Source organism: Orbicella franksi, chromosome 14, assembly GCF_964199315.1.
Source record: "Orbicella franksi chromosome 14, jaOrbFran1.1, whole genome shotgun sequence".
Classification (NCBI taxonomy): Eukaryota; Metazoa; Cnidaria; class Anthozoa; order Scleractinia; family Merulinidae; genus Orbicella; species Orbicella franksi.
The window spans coordinates 18,772,644-18,793,689 of NC_138158.1; the positions used below are offsets into that span (position 1 = coordinate 18,772,644).

A 21,046-nucleotide genomic window follows, 5' to 3' on the forward strand; every position below is an offset into this window, starting at 1 on the left:
TGTGACTCAATTGATAGTATCACTGTTATACTTGTAAATATGCAGGCCTGCACGACAAAGAGAGTAGAGGACTTTTTTACATTTAAATATTTTATGTGACTCAATTGATAGTACCACTGTTATATTTGTAAATTACTGTACTTTAGATAATTTAAGATTGTAAAAATGTACTCGCTAATTCAGTTGTTTTACTGCAAGAGAGTTTTAATAAACTACTTTACAACATGCATAGTAAACTTACCACTTCCCTTTCGCTTTGTTTCGAGAATACAAAGGTTTTTACAAGAGGGCGGCTTTGTTTGTCTGCAGGGTAACGGAAAAAAAAAAACTATCACAAGTTTATTCAAGACACGTAGCTCTATAAAAAGTCTCTGTTTTGTCTGAAATTAAACTCCGCTGATATAGAAGCACAATTTTGAAATTTAGTAGCGACAAAATTGAGAGATACTAACAACCCCGTAAAAAATGAAAGTTACATGCAGACCAAGATGGACAAACAAGCCTTAAATTCACAAAGAAACATAAACAAGCAAAACTGGAATTCACCGACGAAGATAAGCTCAAGAAAACTGAAAACCCCAGATCTAAAGAAACACGCAAAACTGAAAGTCTAGACGCAAAACTTACAATTCACAGAGAAAAATAACACGGAAATCTGAAAGTCGCAAACCAAACGCACAAAACGGTAAACCTCACACGAAGATAAACACAGTCAGTCAGTCAGAGGCTAAGACAGACGTGAAAACCTGACAGTCACAAACAAAATGAACACAAGAAAGAAAAACCACAGACAAAAATAAGCGCGCTAGAAACTGAAAATCTTCAAGCATTCCGGTCGATCCTTTCTTAAGCATATTTTTCTGCACTGTGCATTGCAACTTTTCCTTCGCAAATGTACATCGATCCTTCTACAATCCAAATTGATTTAAACTTTACACGTGTAGTCATAAAAACATGGCTTAAACTTACTCTTCTAACAGTCACTTGAGATGTGCGGATCAGAAGGAAATCCAACTTCACCTACGTCATCAACAAGGCTCTTTCCCTAAAAAGACAATGATACATTAGTCCTTGATTTGAAAAAAAACATTAAAAATATTTTTACTAATACAAAATAGACATGTAAACGAGAGCATCAAATAGACGACATCTTATATCTAGCTTAAGTTTACTGTTCTTACCGTTACTTGACGAGTCAAAATCAGAATAAAATTCAATTCAGTCTGGATGAGCAAAATGAATCTTCCTGTGGTAGAACAAAGAAGTACTGGTCAGTGGCGTTCAAAGCTTCTCAATGCAAAATGACAATAATAAGAACTGAAGAGAATAACTTAGGGTTAATAAATTATACAATGGAGAAAAAGTCATATAGTTAGTAAGTTTGAACAAGCCATTTTTCAGTTTTAGGCTCGGAGGTTTTGTTTCCCAATCTTGACGCAACAGTTGTTTGTGGTCAAACGCGACCGAGTTGACAACACAGGAAAATCAGACCAAACTGGGCAACATCCATATCATATACATATTTCAGACCAAAACTACAAGCTCTTTCAGGCTGCACTTATACCTATACGTTACGAAATCCCCCCCCCCCCCCTCCCGTGCCGGACTACCACCCGGCCATAAGTTAAAATCGCAGTCTAAAATCCTTACTTCACACTTTAAAACGACTTTAAAACTTGGCAAACTAGTGACAATTTTTAAGAAATATACATTTTAAACATAAATTTACGATGTAATCTTGTAAATATTTTTATCCCTTTCAATGTTTTGTAACTGATTTATTGTAAAAGTTTATGTCTCTTTCAAAAGTTCATTGCTTGTTAAAAGCCCCTCTAGGGTTGTTCAATAAAGTGTGTTTGTATGTAAAAATAAAAGTAGATTAATAAGTGAGGATATTTACCCAAAACAAGGTGAATACGTTTAGAGAAAGCGTGAATCAAATCAAATGTGTACTCACCACTAATTCTCTTTCGCAGAGTGAAGTAAACAAAATACAAAAGCCTATAACAGCGCGTTAGATCACAACAAGGACTTTGTCTGCAAAATAACAGATGAATCATCACAGCATCGCTCATAGATTCTATTCCATGCTTTAACTAACAGCAAGGTACTAAACTATAAAACGGATAGCTTTCTGATGGGAACGAAGTCAAAATACCTCATTTTTAATTTATTAATTCAGAGTCAAAGACAAATTTTCCGTTTATATAATTAGCGCCCATCCACGAGAATCGATTTAATGAAGCCGTTATTTTTCTCTTCCAGTGTACCTACTATGATTTTTCTCTAGTTTTATACAATGTATGGCAACTTTTTCCATGCTAACGTCTCAACGTCTTTTATTCAGTTAATTTGACGAGTTTATACTTCAGTCTCAGTGGTGTATTGCAATTCACAAATGTCACTGATTTCTGTGTTCGTGTAATGATATAGGTTACCTTAAATAAAAAAAAAAAACAGTTTTCGTCGGTTCTTGAGTTCAAAACAAACTTAAGGTTAACTTAACGTACTTACCGTTTGATGAGAAATTTAAATCAGAATGAAATTCAAATTCCCAGCCTCTAGCAGCTGAAACAGCGTCTCCGATCCATCAAAATATTAGTGACGCACGAGTTATCAGACTTTCGAACCATGGGATACGCTTTCGATTTCGACTGGCCACGGAGTCTTTTTTCTATATCTACATACAAAACAATCAAATTAACGAGACTGAACGACTATCTATTTAACATTTGGAGCCCGCAGCAACTATACTGAAATTTGTAATTCCTTTTAGCCTATCCAAGCCTACCACCTATTTTGTAGCCTGTGGTACAGTCTTATTTTGGCGTATAATAGCATCTGTCATTGCTTCACAATAGGCACGTTTCGTTTTTCCCTCGTGTTTCAGTTTTCATTCCGAATTTAAGCCACAATTACACAGGCTAGGTACATGCTTGTTTTCTTATTATATACTGTACATACATACTTTACTCCATTTGTACAATTTTAATAACTTCCTTTCGTCTGTGTTGATGACAGCTAGTAGTGAATGTAAGGTCTGTACGATAAGATGACCGAAAGGACGAGGGAATCCACTCCGATCTTAACGGCGTCTTTGGTTCAAACGAACCTCTTCCGTTAAAAATCTTTTCTCCGGGAAACGTTCTTATAACTGGGAGACCACCTACTCCTAAACTGCAAAATAGGTTTTCTGCGGCACGAATTTATGACTTTTATTGTCTCTATTGCTGGCTGAGATCTCCTGGACTTCGTATCTCGAAATTAAATCGTTTTTGACAAGTATTGAACACAGTAAAAACAAACAAAAGAATCAGCGGGAATATTTAACACAAGAGTTACGCTTAGATATTTACTATTATAGTTGCGTCGTTGAGTATCCTATTTATCCGATTGCTTGTTGTTTGCCTCGCCTCCGAAGTTCTGTTCACGAATTGAAGATTCTTGACTTTTTGAACATGTGAAGTGACTAAAGTGTTCGTCGGCTAGGCATCATAATTTGTTGTGTTTTCGTAGTTTGAACTCATATATATCTCATGCAATTCGGTTATCTCCTGAGAACTATATTATGAACTTAGCCGATAATTTGGCCAGCTTTCAATTATGCCATAGAATTCGTGGACCGACCCGTTCCGAAAACGCTCGACATCTTTTAGTGTGGGCCCACGATTGCGTGCGTGTGCGTTTGTATGTGAGATGAGCTCATCACATGTACATGGCAAGAGTCCTTCCAAATCTTTTCTCACAAAACATAGCAATCTGTGAATTATGTTGTTCACGAAGTTTTCTCTTGCAGAAAATGCATCATGAATAGCGTTTCTCAGTAAGAACCTGCTGGCAGAAATTTGCCATTTTAGAATCCAACAATGTAAGAACCTGTTTAACCAAGCAAGGCAGGTTCTTAATTATATCTGGGTTACAGTTAAATTATGAACTCTTGTTACAGAGGCAACACTACACATATACATTCTGTTATCAGTTCAGGGGTAGGCTTATCATAATACAGTTGTAAATAAAGACTGTGTATTTAAGACATTTAAGGACCACCTCAAACCCAAGCTCATTTATTTTTTGGTAATCAACAACTACATCGCCTTCATAGATATTAAGAACCTAATAAGAACCTACTTAGCCTAAATTTCCAACAGTTAACTACCCCAAGATACAAGAACCTATTTTGTCAGACTTCAAAAAGAGTAGAACTGTATCGCACAACCTCGTTCTCAGGCTCTCTCCTTTTCCCCAAAAGAGGAAGGTAACAGAGAGGCTGGGAAAGAGTTGAATAAGAAGTCGCTAGAATTAGAAGTATAGTACTGCGGGGGTGCCCCTAGTACTGCACTAACTTCCTCTGTTTCTGTCGTTTGGTGTGGCGAAGGTGAAGTCAGCCGTATATTTTTAGATCGTATAAAAGGAACGGACTTATGACACACAATGCCAAGACATTAGAATGACTAAGGAATAACAAATTCAAGCCGGAAAAATTGTTTCCTAATATGGGTATGATGACTTGAGCCCACTTCACTACATGTAACAGCTTGAAGTCAACTTGCATTTTCGTGGCCACACAAGGTTGTTTTGTACTGTTTATCACTTATTCTTGCTGTTGAATTGACTCAGCATTATTTTGGAATACATGGAGGAGGAAGGAAATGGTTTTGATCCATTTTTCGATCGACCTAGGCCTCAACGATCTCTCAACGTTGTGCTGGCGAACCCAAGAGAAACTGGGGTTGTAGAATTTCTGGCAGCTATTAGAGAGGGAAATCTTGATGAAGTGAGCTTAAGATTTATAAGCTTAATTAATGCTGAGATTTAGCTGAAGGTTTAAGCTCGTTAAACCTAAAGGACTAAAGAAATTGACGTATAATAATTGAAAGATTTCAATATATATATAAAAAATATAATTGTTAACAAATTTGACTGGAGCTCAAGGTAAAGTCAGAGTTAAAACATTAAAAACAGCATCTGTTCAGGTAACTGTAAGTTTAATTGACATTTGAAGAAAAGAAAACAAAGTTGCTAGTAATAATTTTAGCTTTAAATTTTACACGAGACTAGCCAAAGCAAGCAATCTTTACTGCACCTTTCAATAACAGGTGTCAAGTTTGCCCAAATATCAAAGGTTTCATGTTTTGCTGCAATCAGTCTGCTCCTCAGATCTCTCAGGAAACTTCAAGGGGTTCAGAGGGTCACATTGACATGTGATTGGTAGATTTCGATCTATTTTGTTCTTTTTTACCAGGTTCATTGGTTGTTGTTGTAATAATAAATTATTATTATGACTGATAGAAGCCAAAAGCTTAATTGTTAGGTTTTGAACTTCAAGGATTGTCTGTTATCAAAAGGCGTAGCGAGGGCTTGATTCTTTCCTCATGTAAGAGACTTACAGAGATTTAACAGATGCTGTACAGCACATGGTATAACTCACAGATCTTTGCTTTGACTGTTTTTTCTTGGTCATGATTATTCACTCACGATAACCAGCTATGAGATGCATGGCATGGGTTTGTGCAGAGCTACCACATTCATTCAGTGGTGTTGTCTTGGAAAAGTAGACATTTCACTCTCTCAGTGCAGTGCCTCAGTCTCCAGCCAGGTAGTGGTTAAACAGTTAGGACCTTCTGAGTGAATGTCTCAAGTGACAAATCAGTGGATGGGTTAGCATCCCATCTAGGGGAAGAGAAGCATTTGTCTACTTCTTGCTATACTCATGCTATGAAAACAAGTATAAATTGCTGGATCACGAAGCCAGCCAGCTAGTCTGATATTCGGGATTAGAGGAGACATAAACTTAAGGTAGAGACTGCAGCGCATCATGCCAAGTGGCCTATACAGCCGGGGCTTATCCTGGTTTCTGTCAGTAGCACTAAGTGACTAGGAGTATTTCTGCTTCCCCCTGGATGAGATGCTAGTCCCTCACAGGGTTACCCCCCAACTTAAAATTTGCCCCAGTTATACACCTGGGTGGAGAGAGGCACTGTGAGAGTAAAGTGTCTTGCCCAAGAACACACCACAATGACCCCGGCCAGGGCTGGAACATGGACCACTTGACCCAGAGTCCAACAGTTAACCTTAAGGCCATCACACCTCCATAACATAAACTTACCGTAACCTGGAATTTTCACTCTTGCTAGGCAAGGACCATTTTCAATGTTAAGAAGTTGGATCCTAATGTCACATGGACTCGGGGAGAAACTGGATTACACCTTGCAGCAAGAAATGGCTACCTGGAATTTGTAAAGTTTTTAATTGAGACTGGAGCAGATGTGAACATAAAAGGTAACTTTTCTTATATGATTACAGTTTGTGTGGTCCTCATGATGTCAAAGCTAGGGAAAAATTGTTGTGATTGGGAGTTAATCCTTCTACCCCACTCTTACTGAGTAGATAGCATACAGAAGAAGCTGATCACACGGACAAAACGAAACTGTGGCCCTCTTGGTGTCAGGCATGTTCGTTACATCTTCATGGAGGCAAAGCAAAGCAAACCAACAAAAGTGTTTTTATTAATTTGGGTTTTAAGTTGGCTCAACTCAACGGCCACCCTACCTTTGAGGCAAGCAACCCTCCACCCAATAAGAATATTAAATGTTTGATATTAAGGATTTAATTTACCCTGACCACTATCTAGAATGATAGCATTGGGATGTCACAATTCTGTTAGTCACTGAGTTACAGCGTCTTTTTAACTTAGTCTTGTAGCTATTTTAATGAATATTTTATTGTATATAGATAAATAGATAAATAGATATTTTTAATTCTAATCCTTTTTTTTAAGGTGAAATGTCATAGGGCCAACCTCTGTTTCTACCATTTCAAGATGAATTTTGTTTTTGTTATAATTATATCTTGAATAAAACATTATTTGTTGTGTTATGGTATGTTATGTTATGTTATAAATTGTGAAAACACCCAAATCTCAAGCTCATAATTTAGTTAAATATCGTCACGTAAACTTAATTTAATATTATGTTGCATTATTTTAGAACCACGCAGAAAGCTCCCCATCCATGTAGCTGCGTCAAGTGGCCATGCTGATGTCGTAAAAATTCTCATAGAAGCTGGTTCCCCTTTAGACGATGTGGATAGATTTGGACGATCACCACTAATGTGGGCAACTAAAGGAAGATATGTTGAAGTTGTAAAGGTTTTGCTCCAGGCAGGGGCATCTGTGACTTCACAAGGAAATTGGCATGCTCTGCATGAAGCGTGTAAAGCAGGTTATACGGAGCTGGTTCAAGTGTTAATAGATTCAGCGGCACCAGTAAATAATCCAGTTCAGTGTGAGTACTCCTACATGTATGCATTTGGTATCGTGTAGGTCAGGATACATTATTGATCATGTACGTCATGGAAAATTGTGCTCTTACTATAAATTTTAATTATTATTATTATTATTATTATAATTATAATTATTATTTAGTCATGTTGTGCTCTTGGGTGGGATAATTTATTCTCTTAAGGCTGATTTCCATAATAATTTATTATGATCATTGTTATGAGGGTGTATTTAAACACAAAATGGCAAAATGGTGAAATGGCACTACTAATAAGAGTCTTGAATGTAAAGTATAGTTGTCTAGAATTAACCACTGTCAAGTCTGTGATATTTAAGCTAACCTGAGCACTATTCAGGCTAACTGTAGTCTGTACCAATTTGCCATTTTGCTATTTTTGCGTTCTAAACATGCCATTGTTAATGATCATTGTCTAATAATCAATCTTTCCTAAACAAGTTGAGCAATTATTGCAACTGCCAGTTTCCATAATTCCATATGATTGCCATGATTTCATCAGAATTAAAAAACACCAGTTGAGAGAGGGCCTCTATCAAACAACACACTGCATTCTGGCAAATGGTTCATCTCTGGAGAGCGGTTTTCATATGACCACAATGATCACTTTGATCGTTATGACTGAAGTCTATCTCAGTGATTGATCATGAATTGTAATTTGCAACATTTGCTACAATTGAACTACAATTGCTGCAGAGTTGTTTCTATATATGAGGGGTGTGAATTGGGGTTTGAAAATCCGCAGATCCGTGCCCTTTTTTCACCAAATCCGTCGATCCGCCAATATTTTTGTTCAAATCTGAAAGCACAACCACATACGGAAACAAAAGTGTAAAAATTCAAAGGTAAACTGGTAAATAGGAATGCCATTTTTATTTTCTCACAAATAGTAAAGAAGACAACATGCTTGATGACTATAACACAATACAATTCCAATAACAGTCACACACCTGAGTTAAATGAGCTTCGTTCGAAAAAAGAAATAATTTGGATGAACTCATAAATGTATACAACACACCAACCAAGGCTGAAGAAAGATGTTTGATCCAAATTTCAAGACCCAAACATCAAGACAGGTACAATCCGGAATTGGCGCCAAAATTCACAGCTGATCCACGATCCACTGTGTTTTGAAAATCTGCAAATCCGCTTGATTTAGCGCAAAAAATCCACAATCTGTGCACTTTTTAAGGCCAAATCCGTTGATCCGAAAACCTATTCAGCCCCCTTATATATTGATTACAATGATTGCTGAAATTATTTTCAGAAATCATTGTTAGTAATAGTGATTGCAGCGTACCTAGGGTGCGTTTCTTTTAGAAAATCCAAGATTGGATTCTTAAATCTGAAAACGGATTTTGCTTTTCTTTACTAAACAGATCAATCCAAGATCACTCAGATCATGGTGCATCAAAGGAACTGAAGAATCCTCACCCAGATTGGATTCTTCGGTTCCTTTGACGCACCATGATCCGAGAGATCTTAGATTAATCTGTTTAGAAAAGAATGGAAATCAACCTTTAATGCCTGCCTCTCTATGTACATACTCAAGAGTACAATAAACCTCGCAACGATATAGGTTCGACTGCCCCTTGTTTCATTAAAATTGATCATATTAAACATCCTGTACAGTGATTCCACTTTGTGAACTTAAATAATTTTAAAAGCAAACTTTTTTTGCCAAACCTTCACATAGCTGAGATACTCAAAGTTATGTACAGTGAATCACTGTCAGTAGTGAGCCCCTATATTTTTCCGAAAAAGCATCGCTCTGAATACCTTTGAGCAATGAATTTTACAAAGTGTGTTGCGGACATAATTTATAGGAGAAAACAACTACAGTGTATGTGAAGGTGAATTAATCAACATGACACGATCATGGGACAAAGAAAAATGCGAGTCCCTGACAGGAATCGAACCCGTGACCTCCCGAACACCGGGCGGGCGCTCTATCCACTGAGCTACGAGAACTCATGGAGAGCAAGGTCATTTAACTGAGTTCATATATGACAGGTGTCCTGCATACTGCGAGGATCAACACTATCGAAGTCATCGTGAGTAGTGATAAGTTAATAAAGATGGTGAATTTTAAGCTCAGTAATGAAATGTGAAGATGAATTAATCAACATGGCACGAGCACGGGACAAAGAAAAATTCTGAGTCCCCGACAGGAATCAAACCCATGACCTCCCGAACACCAGGCAGGCGCTCTATCCACTGAGCTACGAGAACTCGTGGAGAGCGAGGTCATTTAACTGAGTTCATATATGACAGGTTTGATTCCTCTCAGGGACTCAGAATTTTTCTTTGTCCCATGCTCGTGTCATGTTGATTAATTCACCTTCACATTTCATTACCGAGCTTAAAATTCACCATCTTTATTAACTTATAACTACAGTGTATGTTGCACGGTCATGGAGCCACAAATTTCATGGAAATTGGCGAAATCCTGTGAAATTCACAAAAACACGCAAAATACTGCGAAAATCACTAGAAATCGTACCAAATACATGGATGCGGTACAACATATTTGAAACTTTCATGTATCTTGGCTGTTGGGGCTGTTTACACTGTACTTGCTATAAACTTGCAAATTTATCATGAAACTTTGTCACTGCAATGAGGGAACAACATATCATCTCAAAACTACCAGGCGTTCTTAGATTAATGTTGCGAAAAACTGGGCACTCACTGTGGCCACAATGTTAAAAGCCTTGCCATTGGCACATAATTTTCTTGAGCGCATTTTAATTTGTTAAAAGAGCAAAATTGATGATGACCTCTGTTAAAAAGAACCTCATGTCAAACAAATACAAACACCTACGATAGTGCACACAAGTTGCTCAAATTTTTCTGCAAAATCACTGGTTTTACAGAGGTGACACTTATAAGTAGTCAGTGTTTCTGATGCTGCTTTATTACATAGGCTAACAGGCATCATTTTCCGACAAAAATTGGCAAAATTGCCATTACATCTATTTTAATTAGTTAAAGACGTTCAGCAAATCAGTGCAAAACTGATCGAATTTGCAATTTTACAGCAAGCAAACAGCCCCAACAGCCAAGAGACCTGTCTTTGGTAAGATTTCTAGCAAATTTTGTGGTATTGCGTGTTTTTGTGAATTTGGTGGGATTTTACAGCTCCAGGTCTGTGCGAAGTTTCAGAAGCCCTGTGTGACTTAAAAAAAAGTAAAAAAGAAAATATTTGAGGTGCCTTTAGAACTTTTAATGATGAAATGAAGTGGAAGAAAACAAAGGCAACAATTAACTGGACTTCTTAACGTATTTATTAGATTCCGGTGGTGCTCCCTGGTCACCTCTTCACATTGCTGTTCGGCAGGGACATCTGGATTGCGTCAAATTACTTATCAGGGCTGGGGCTAATGTGAACAGTGTCAATGCTGGCAAGCACACTCCTCTACACGAGGCTGCCTACAGAGGATATGACGACATAATATTGGAACTTCTTCTCCGCGGGGCAGACCCGCATGCAACCAGTAATCAGAAGAGAACACCCCTACATGAAGCTTGTATTCAAGGTACTGTATGCTGTCTTCAATCACCTCTACCATAACCTTAGTTTTTATTAGAGCTCTTCCTTAAAATGATTAATGCTTTCCTACAGAGTTAAAAATTTTGGCTGTTGAAAACCCCCTGGACTCTGAATCAATTCGTCTGAATTCAAGCCCTTACCAGGGTCTGACATAAAATTATGTCGTGTTCTGTCAAGAGCAAGACACTGGAGCACAGTGTCTCTCTCCACCCAGTTGCTCAAACAATACTGGCAAAGTTGATGCTGGGGATAACCCTGCGATGGACTAGCATCCCCTCCAGGGGGAATAGATTGAAATTCTCCTGACCACTTGATTATTCTATGTGGATTGGAAAGTTCTCAGTGAGGGGGTGCATTGGTCTAAGGGCAGCCACTAGACTTGAATCTACACTTAACCAACACTGACAGTGAAAGCTATAATATCCATTAACTGGGGTTACTATGCATCATGCAAGCATTTAGTGCTGCTCATTTCCTTTATCAAATTGGCATTTGGTAATTATTGAGAACTGCGGCCTGTTTAGCTTAATTGGTAATTGTAGAGTGCCAGACTGCTATGTGGGAGGTTGAGGGTTTGAGCCCAAGACTGGATCAACACTCAGGGCCTGAAAATAACTGAGAAAAGAATATACTGCCTTTGTTATTACATCTGCAAATGGATAGAAGTTCAAGCCTTCTAATGGATAAGGACTGTTAACTGTATGCCCTGTCTCCTGCATCTTCAGTGTTACAAGGTTGGCAGGGGCCATTAAAGAACCCACACACTTGTTGCAAAGAGTAGGGCTTGGGGTTCCTGGTGTGGTGGTCTGGTCTTGTCTCACAGTTTGGTGTTTCACATAGGGTTAACCGCATAGCGGTTTTCCCCCTTGGTAAGAATTGTCCAAGAAAGATTGCTAAATGTTTACAAGCTAAAATCCCCACGTCTATGTCTGTGAGTGAAAAAATTGATCTTACAGTCGAACCTTGATTATCCGTACTCATTGGGACTAGACAAAATAGTCCGGATAATCGAAAATATGAATATCAATGAAGGAAAAAACTGTTTAAATGAAGCAACATTTAATCGTGAAACAACACTCTTACAAATCATTTGGAAAACAATATGGTCTCCTGCACATCTTGAATCACTCAACTCTGAGCCAATCAGAACTCATTCGAATGTTCCTCATTAGTTACGATGCGTGCGAGCACTGCTTTTGCTCTTTAAAAGCAAAACAAACTCCATTTGGACTGCACATTTCAACACTGTAGTTTCAAAAAGAATATTGGTATGGATCTTGATCATGACTAATAAACATTCATGACAAAATTGGGACTAGAGAAAAAGTCTGGATAATTGAGAAATCCAGATAATTGAGGTACAGATAATTGAGGTTTGACTGTACTGATGGATTTTGTTGTAACACTTGCTTCAGGAAACGTGAAGGCTGTGGTTATGCTTCTGGATGTTGGCAGTAAAGTCAATGGCACAGATCTATTACGGGATACACCTCTTCATATGACCCTTAGAGCTGATCATGCCTATGACATTGCAGTCCAGTTAACGACTATTCTGCTCCAGTATGGGGCATCACCAACACTCCTTGGACGTGACGATGACATGCCGCTTGACATAGCGAGACGAAGTGGCCAGAGTTACTGCTTAGAGTTGCTGGAGATTGCTCTTGGTAAGAAGAGTATGGCGGCAATGAGTACAATAATAATGATACAGTTGAACACCTATTAAGCAGCCACCTACTAAATGGCCACCCCTATCAGGCGGCCAGCAATCAAAGTCCCAATGATGGCTTTTCTATTGTTTCTACCTCTATTAAGCAGCCAACCCCTTTTAAGCGGCCACAGTCCATTTCCCCGAGGTTGCCATTTAATAGGAGTTTGACTGTAGTTTCATTTTACATGTTTAGTTTTAATAGTTCTTTTTACTCAAAAAAGAGCACCTTTTTATTCTAGTTAGATTTAATTAGCAATTGAGGACCAACAGGTTTGTCAATACAACTAAGGCTAATTTGCCATGGATTGGCTGAGTGGAACGAAATAAGGGGAAAATGTTTTTCTCACACACTATTGTGCCCTGGGGTTAGATCAGGAGACCTTATGGTTGCAGGTTGTAAGGAAGGTGGTACTCTGGGATAGGGGAAGGTGTGGTCTGGGAGCCGAACTCTTGTGGAAAATTTTTAAAATTGAGGTCCTCAGCAGGGTTGTCATTAAGTTTTAGTTCACCTGTAGCCTTGATCTTCACACTTGTAACAAACTTGTTACTTTATGGGTGAATTGTATCAACTACAGGCAAGTTCAACTGTAACATCAAGGGTCCATCAAACATAGTCAGCCATGACAAGTGTTACGGGTTACGGCCCTTATTGACAGCCCTGCTCAGAAATGGGATTTCCGGCATTCCGAGGGCAAGTTAGTGTGTTATAATGCATGCCTCATTTATTTAATTTAGGGGGGTCAACTGAATTCCCTGAACCCCCCTAGATCTTCCCCAGGCTCCAGTCTATCAGACAGGACATTTTGTACACACTGGGTAAGCAGCTGTTTTGTTTTGTTTTGATCACTTTCACTTACCGGTACCTTCCCACCAGAGTCCATTGTTAGAATCCTTAGAATTCAGTTTACAGTGTGCTGTGTTAATATACAAACCTCATTACAAACAATACTGGATGACGATCATTTGTCTCTTAGTTCTGGCTGGAGCATAGGCCATTGATCACTTCAGTTCTCCATCAGCTTCGGTCCTGGGCAAGCCTTTCTAGTGTGTTCCAGGTGTGGCCCCACTTCCTTATTTCAGACTCTTCACCCCTTCTCCAGGAGTTCCTTGGGTGATCCCTCTTCCCCTTGCCCTGAGGGCTCCATCGCATACTGGAAAGCTATCACCATATTATTTTCAATTAATACTTACAATACCAGTTCTGGTATGTTGTTTGCTGTACCTTTTTGGGGTCTACAAAAATAAAGGTGGGCCTGCAGCATGCAGTTACATGTAGCTTTGAATAGCAACCAGTGGTTATGTGAAAAAGTTGTTCTCTTTCAATTTATTTTCATGAAAATATGTGATTTCAAGTAATAGCGGCAATGTTTTGACATTACAAAAGTTCAAAATAAAATGAGGCCTGAAACTACTGTTAAATCAAAGTCTAAGCTTTCGCTGATCCACAGCATCATCCAAAGATTAAAGTTTCAACATCTAAAAGATGTCAAATGTTGTCAAGTTAAAAAATGGAAAGGTCAGAGTTTGTGCTTAAATGTTTGAGCACAAACCCCGACATTTGCATTTGAAACTTCTGATAATGACATCTGGAAGATGTTGAAAGTATGTTGTTTTTATTTTGGGTATTTTCATATCGAAATGCTTTCTGCAAGCCTTTATCTTATTATTATTACCTTCAAAGCTCCTCAGGGCTGACGTGTCTGCTGATTAATACTGGTATGTTAATAATATATTTTATTGTCTTATTCTAGAAATGCCTCAGCCACTAACACGGATTTGTAAAGTTCACTTGAGAAAACAGTTTGCCTGCCATTGGAATGACATAGAGGAGCTTCCACTGCCAGTGACATTAAAATGTTTTCTTATAGATGAAGTTTAGCTCAAGATTGCATGTCTCTGCAAAGAGAAATGAATTTTAAACATTGACTTTTATAAAACTGGTGAACCTTGGATGATTGAGAGAAGTTTTATTCAAGATAGGATAATTATTTTCACAAACAATTGCCACAGGCATCTTGTTTGGAGACTGTGAATGTGGGCACACTTGTTGTCACATTCATTTTTTTGTATTGAAAATGGTGCTTTGGTACCACTAAATATTGCATTCTTTATCATATTTTCACAGTTGTCACATACACCGGTTAAAGTGTAGCTCTCTTTGTTAGTTGTGTAACCCCTGACTTTCTGCCATTTGTTCTCTTCGCTGTCAGTAGGGCAACGGTGATGTAATCTAGAGATCACAGGTTTAACCCTACCATACCATGGCCAGTGAAGTTTTTCTTTGCCTGATGTTGTCCCAGTTTATTTTCTAAGCCGATGCTCAGTAGCAAATTCCCAATAGGTGTTGTACTTCCACTTTGTAATATTATATAATTTACTTGCAGTAACTAATTCAATCTGTAATTTCCGATGCCTCTTAGGATAGCCTTGCCATGCCCCTCCTCCCCCACTAAGCCACTTCCTCCCCAAGAATGATTTACTTATTGGTACTTTTCAGAGGTTTTATCCAAATTTTGTTGAACTGAGCATGTACCTCAGTATAGATTGGGAGTCTCCGCTGGGATTTTTGAATTTTAAAACATTTAGACTGGTGTACTAACCGGTGTGTATAACTACCTCTCTTGTAAATAGATTGGTACCTTTCTCAACAAAGTAGGCCCACTCACACATGGATTGATATTAATATTACTTCCTGTAGATGCATAGACCCTGGGGTGGGGGGGGGGGGGGCACCTTGTACCTTTAAATTAAAAGGTTCAAAAAGCATTTAAGGTACCTCCTAGGGTGTTCAGCCTATCACTTTCGTGGTACGTTTAAGGGTATTTATGAGTAGAAGATCTTTCAAGCAATTGCTTTATTGCTACGAAAAATTATGAAAGTGCTTTATTAGTTAATGGGTTGCTGTAGAATTGGTACCTCTTAGGAGTGAAAAGTATTTTAAGTCACACCCACAAAACAGGGCCTTGGTACCTCTTAGGAGTTCTTTTCAAAATTCCCGATTCATGAGCATCCCTGTCCTTTTTGCAAGGGAGTCCCTCCCTGGGGCATAGACCACTTAATGAATTAAATTAAAATTGTAAGTTAGTTAGCGCCCGTAGATAGGTTTTAAAGGACATTCATGGCAAATAAAATGAGGTGTAATGCTTTGCAAGATAATTCAGTTAAACCTCCATGGGTTAACACCCTTGACCCCAGAAAAAAAAAAAAATCTGTTTAGGTGAGGTCTTGTCCTGTTGGAGGTTAAAAATGTAGTGTTTGTATGTAGCTGGGGCCTTGACCCACGTCCAAATACAGGAGGGGTCTGTTAGTGGAAGTTCTACGGTATTTGAGTTGTTGTAGAAAATATTCATACCACTCCCACTGAATGGTGTAATTTGGTTTTACTCACACCCACTCAACTGTGGGAATTGCTTTTTATTTATTTCCAGTGATCTACGTTGGGACAGGTTTGGATATTTTTTGTAAGCACATATTGTAAACAGAAGATCAAGCTCAGAATAAAATTTGCCTTATTACCTCTCAAGCTGTTATAAAAGTTACTAACTATTTATAAGGTTACGTTGATGTTCCACTGGGATTAACGATTTCAACCACAACCAGTTTGGGTTGATACCGTTGATGTTTCTCAATAGAACACTACTTTTCCAACCATTTTCGGTTGAAATGTAGTAACTCCTGGGAATAGTCCTTACACAAGCTACAATCACGCACATTGATCAACCAAACCAACCAAAAACGGTTTTCCTTTCATAGAGTACAAAAACACCCAACCAACCCTATTAATTCAACCAGAAATGGTTGATCGCAATAGAAGACAACCTCTAAGTAAACAAAAATACCACACTAGGATTTTATTGTAAACAATAACAGGTGAGGTGCAGCAATATCTGATTTACGATCTATATTACCATCATGTAACATGAAACACTAATAAAATTCTCTTCTTTCTTTTACTGCTCATTATGAGAAAAGAATTCCTTGTTCACATTCTTGTGTCACCGACCTGCCCAGAGTACTTTTTTGCAAGTCTTTTATATTTCTCGGCTTCTTGAGAATTCTTCTCTACACCATCACCTATAGCATACATTCGACTGACATTAGCACAACCCCATGGGTGCATCATTTCACAGCTTTTCAAAGACAGTTCATATGCTCTTTTCATATCCTTTGGAATGCCATCTTTCCCCATGAGATATATTGCACTTAGGTTGAAGCACCCATTTTTATGTCCATAGTCGCATGCTTTTTGAAACAGTTGAACAGCCTTGGATATGTCTTTTTCTATTGTCGATCCAGTTACTCCATTTTGATAGACAAGTCCAGCATTGTTGCAAGCTCCAGCTTGATTTTTCTCACATGCTTCATGAAACAAACTCATTGCTTTCTCGGGATCTTTATGTTCTGGAAAAAAAAAAAACAACAACAACAAATACAAGTGAATGTATGAAAGAAGAAATATTTGAACTGCAGAGAAAGATGTGCAGACATTATTGATCAGTGTAGTTATACACACATCAACTTATTAAGCAGTTGTGAAATTAAAGCCTGAAAAATTCATCGGTTGGAATCGTGTTCAAGCCTGATTTTCTTTTCAGGCTTTAATTTCACATTTGCTTAAGTTGTGGGTATAACTGCGATAATCAATAATTAAAATTAATTTTTGTCTTCATTTCTTTCTCCGCGGTTCAAATATATGATCTTTCATGTATTTTCACTTGTATTCTTCACCGTCTACAAGTATATTATGAACTCACAATGTGACCAGCTCCCAGTTGGCTAGATAGCTCAGTTGGTAGAGCACTGCATCGGTATCACAGAGGTCATGGGTTTGAATCCCATTCAAGCTTGAATTTTTTTCAGCTTTAATTTCACAACTGCTTAAGTTGTGTGTATGACTGCCATGATCAACAATGTCTTCAAAAAGAACAAATAATAAAAATAATGTGTATTTTAATACTAGGAAAACAAGTAGATACTTGACATGCTAGCTTACCAAACAACTTTCATGGTGGAGATTTGATGGATTTGAAAATTGGTTTGACAATGTCGATGATGATTATGGAAATGAAAATCTAATTTTTGCCTTCCCCACTCTTGTTCAGTTTTGGCGTGCGATAGTGGTAATTTGCAACATGGGAAATGTCATGTCAAATTTTCAAGAGAATTTAAACCTGGACATTGCCTACATGTAAGTCATAATTCTTTCATGGATATTGCCTCAGTCATACTTTTTTTCTGGCTATGGCCCTGTTTGAACAGTAGCTAGTTCAACACTTATCCTCTGAGAGGGCATGCATTTTTTTTTTGTACAATCATTACCCATTTTCTTAATCCTGTTTCAAAAATGATCTGTATCTTCTAATAATAATAATAATCTAATATTTCCTCAGGATAACCCTTCAGTACAAAGTACTGTTATCAACGGGGTCCTGCTAAGAATTAAAAACTAACAAACAAGAATTATTAAGATATATAAAATAAGATAACTAACTAAAATAAGATCACAAGCACTAAACAAACTCGTGCCTATTTTCCACTTAGTGTGAATTTCTTTGTGATGATACTGAACAAGATCAACAATCCAAGATCATTCACATCATTTCACATCAAAGGACCAATCAGTTGATTTGCACCAATCAGCCCAGAGTGGATTCATTGGTTCCTTTGACACATCTACTGTGATCAAAGTGATCACTGATCTTGATCCAGAAAAAAAATCAGGGATGCTAGTCGCAAAAGTTGAATTAAACCCCTAAAGGGGCACAATTTAGGCATGACTAATAAATTGCTTTATTTGACCCATAAAAGAGATATGACAGCATTTTTTTATTATGTCTTTGAATGCACCTCAAAAGATACCTTGATGGCTAAAAAGAGTGGTGTTTCATCTACAGTTTCTCCCTGAACACCCTGAGCAAGACCAAAATTTGTGATTTGCACCCCATCCACTTAGTGTGACAAGCATTCCTGACCTTTTCTTGTGTGGATCCCTGCCCCTCGGAATAAGGCACCCTTTGGTAAAGTCTGCATATGAGCCAAGTGGCCTATCAGGCTGGAGCTTATCACAGTTTCTGTGGCACGCAGCGACTAGGAATATTTCTACTTCCCCCTAGATGGGATGCTAGTCCATCACAGGGTTGCCCCCAGCATTAAATTTATGAGTAGTTATTTTATACACCAGGGTGGAGAGAGACACTGTGAGAGTAAGGTGAGTTGCCCAAGAACAGAACACAATGCCCACAGCCAGGACTCAAACCTGGATTGCTTTTTCTGTAGTTGAGCACACTACCATGAGGCCACCACACCTCCACACAATAAGGTACCCTTACTGGCTCCTTACTTTTACTGGTGAGAAATATGTTTCCCAATGCCAAGCAACTGTCATAAACATTGAGCTCTTTACAGTTGTTCTCATATAGTTCCATTGCTTTGGCAACGTCATTCTCCACTGTCATGTAAAACTCTGCTAAGATGTGGCAAGCTACGACAGACAGAATAATATTACTCATTGGGTAAGGTGATGGTTACAAAAGGAGAAAGGACTAGGATGAGATAAGAGCGTGGCTTTTCTTACCCCATTCCCCCCCTGCTGCACCAACTGCCTCTTTTGGATCAACAATTGAAAATGGGCACTGCATGCAAACTATTAGTAAGATACTAGTAGCCAGCCAGGCTCATAGTGTAATTGTTAAAAAGACAATCATGATCACAAAATAATCTTGAAATCTGACTGTAATACTGTACATAAATTTTGATTTTATTTTTTGTTGGAGGTGGGGTATAATTTTGGCATAAGTCATAGGGGTTGGGGTAGTGGATGTAAAATAGAACCAGGCCATTATGAAGAAAACTGATCAATTAAATTGTTTAGTGAGAGGAATAGATAGCCAAATTTTATGTGAATAAACAAATAACGTTGACCAGTGCATCCACTGTCAAACTACTTCAGGGCTTCAGGAACTCCATCAGCACTCATCTTTAAGAAATACAAAACATGTACCATGTTTCTGTCAAGTTATAGATGGTTTTCACTTTCACGCAACGAAAAAATAAATCGAAAACTATTCAGAGGATAAGTCAAGAAATTTTCATAATTGTAGGAAACAGGTAAAGAAGACACTTCTCCAAGTTCTGGGTCTCTGCGTTTTCCCAAACTTCAAATATTCGTTGAAATGTTTTGCGCAAATTTACAGAGCCCAGTGTGGAGCCGCCATGTTGGTTTTACTCTCTGTGCTCCACCAACATGGCGGCTGGAAAATAGTGCAAACATCTGGAACTTACTTTGGAAATCTAGGCGACTGATTATCTGAACTGAAACAACAACCATTTACACAAGCACTTTTCCTAACACTTTAACTCCTAAAAAGGCTAAAAATCAGTAGATAAGTGTGTATTTTTGCACGAACACGATTGAAGCGGTATGTCACACACCGCCATAGCTCTGAACTTCAAACAGCGCTGGTTTCCAAACCAAGCACGCTATTGAGCTGAAAAGTTGTAAACCGATGTAAATTTAGATCCCCTTATGCCTTATGAGGATAACAATTTTCGTGGCTCTTTAGTTTTGGATTTTGGAATTTGATGACGTCACATGAAAACGATCTATAGAAACACAAGTGGAAGTTTGGGGGAATGAGAAATGCTGTGGGAACACGAGCCACAAGCAAGTGTTTCCACAGCTTTTTTGAGTTCTCCCAAACTTTCATGAATATTTCTATAACTCGATAGAAACACAGAGAACATGTTTTCTATTTCTTTTAGAAAACACCGTGATGAAAAAAGGAAAACAACTTGTTAACTTTGATTATCAAAATGTAAATTCTCTTTGCTCGCACCATCATTACTTCAACAGCTTGTGCTAGTTCTGTGTTTCTATCGAGTTGTAGTATAAATCTACTAGTGTTCTATCATGAATGCTGTCCTCTGATTGGCTACGCTACTATCTATTCTGTGATAGATAGCGAGTAGTGTAGCAGTACGCCCTTGTTAACAAAATGACGGCCGCTTATTCGCGTTTTCGAGGTGTCTATGAAGAGGATTTAGATAAAGTATTGAACGAATAGTAGATTTATACTAAAACAATTGGATCATTCGCTCTCGATTTCTATGCGATATTATGCGCCCTCGTCAGCTATCACGCGATAGAAATCTCGAGCTCATAATCTAATTGTTAAATAGAAACACCATTTTTAACCAATCCGCGCGCTTATTTTCTTACGACTTTTTTCTAGAAGTTTCATATTAACTTTCAAAAGCATACATTCCCTCTTCCTTTGACCGTAACACTCGTGTTTGTAAATTTCACCCATCTGCTGGGAAAACTCTTCAGCAACCTCAGCTGCTTTTTCCGCGTTAAATGAACCAAACGGCATCACGTCGACAAGAAAGTACTTCTCGATTTATTATGTCATAAATCCAAGAAGGAAAACTGTCAGGCGTTCCTCGGAGAGCTACGTGCATGTATTTTACAAGCTGTCCACTGACCAA

The 21,046-nt window shown here is 38.2% G+C and overlaps 2 protein-coding genes across 2 annotated transcripts; one reads left to right on the forward strand and one right to left on the reverse strand.

Annotated features, from left to right (window-relative positions):
* Positions 1-4,007: 4,007 nt before the first annotated feature.
* On the forward strand, positions 4,008-16,530 carry LOC145467165 (uncharacterized). The gene is made up of 6 exons (XM_081450717.1): positions 4,008-4,774; positions 6,135-6,279; positions 6,987-7,283; positions 10,589-10,834; positions 12,264-12,515; positions 14,311-16,530. The coding sequence occupies exons 1-6, from the start codon at positions 4,634-4,636 to the stop codon at positions 14,436-14,438; spliced, it is 1,209 nt and encodes a 402-aa protein (XP_081306843.1). The 5' UTR covers positions 4,008-4,633; the 3' UTR covers positions 14,439-16,530.
* Positions 16,026-20,996, reverse strand: LOC145467171 (cytochrome c oxidase assembly factor 7B-like). Its single transcript, XM_081450722.1, has 3 exons — positions 20,820-20,996; positions 18,900-19,040; positions 16,026-16,960 (listed from the first exon to the last, which is right to left on the reverse strand). Exons 1-3 carry the CDS (start codon positions 20,929-20,931, stop codon positions 16,542-16,544), a joined length of 672 nt encoding a protein of 223 aa, XP_081306848.1. The 5' UTR covers positions 20,932-20,996; the 3' UTR covers positions 16,026-16,541.
* Between the last annotated feature and the right edge of the window lie 50 nt (positions 20,997-21,046).

Coding starts and splice junctions, on each gene's coding strand:
- LOC145467165 (XM_081450717.1), top strand. CDS start 4,634: ATGGAGGAGGAAGGAAATGGTTTTGATCCATTTTTCGATCGACCTAGG. Junction 10,835..12,263: donor ACATGAAGCTTGTATTCAAG/GTACTGTATGCT, acceptor CACTTGCTTCAG/GAAACGTGAAGGCTGTGGTT. Junction 12,516..14,310: donor GTTGCTGGAGATTGCTCTTG/GTAAGAAGAGTA, acceptor GTCTTATTCTAG/AAATGCCTCAGCCACTAACA.
- LOC145467171 (XM_081450722.1), bottom strand. CDS start 20,931: ATGCCGTTTGGTTCATTTAACGCGGAAAAAGCAGCTGAGGTTGCTGAA. Junction 19,041..20,819: donor CGGTCAAAGGAAGAGGGAAT/GTATGCTTTTGA, acceptor TGTCTGTCGTAG/CTTGCCACATCTTAGCAGAG. Junction 16,961..18,899: donor CATATTTCTCACCAGTAAAA/GTAAGGAGCCAG, acceptor TTTTTTTTCCAG/AACATAAAGATCCCGAGAAA.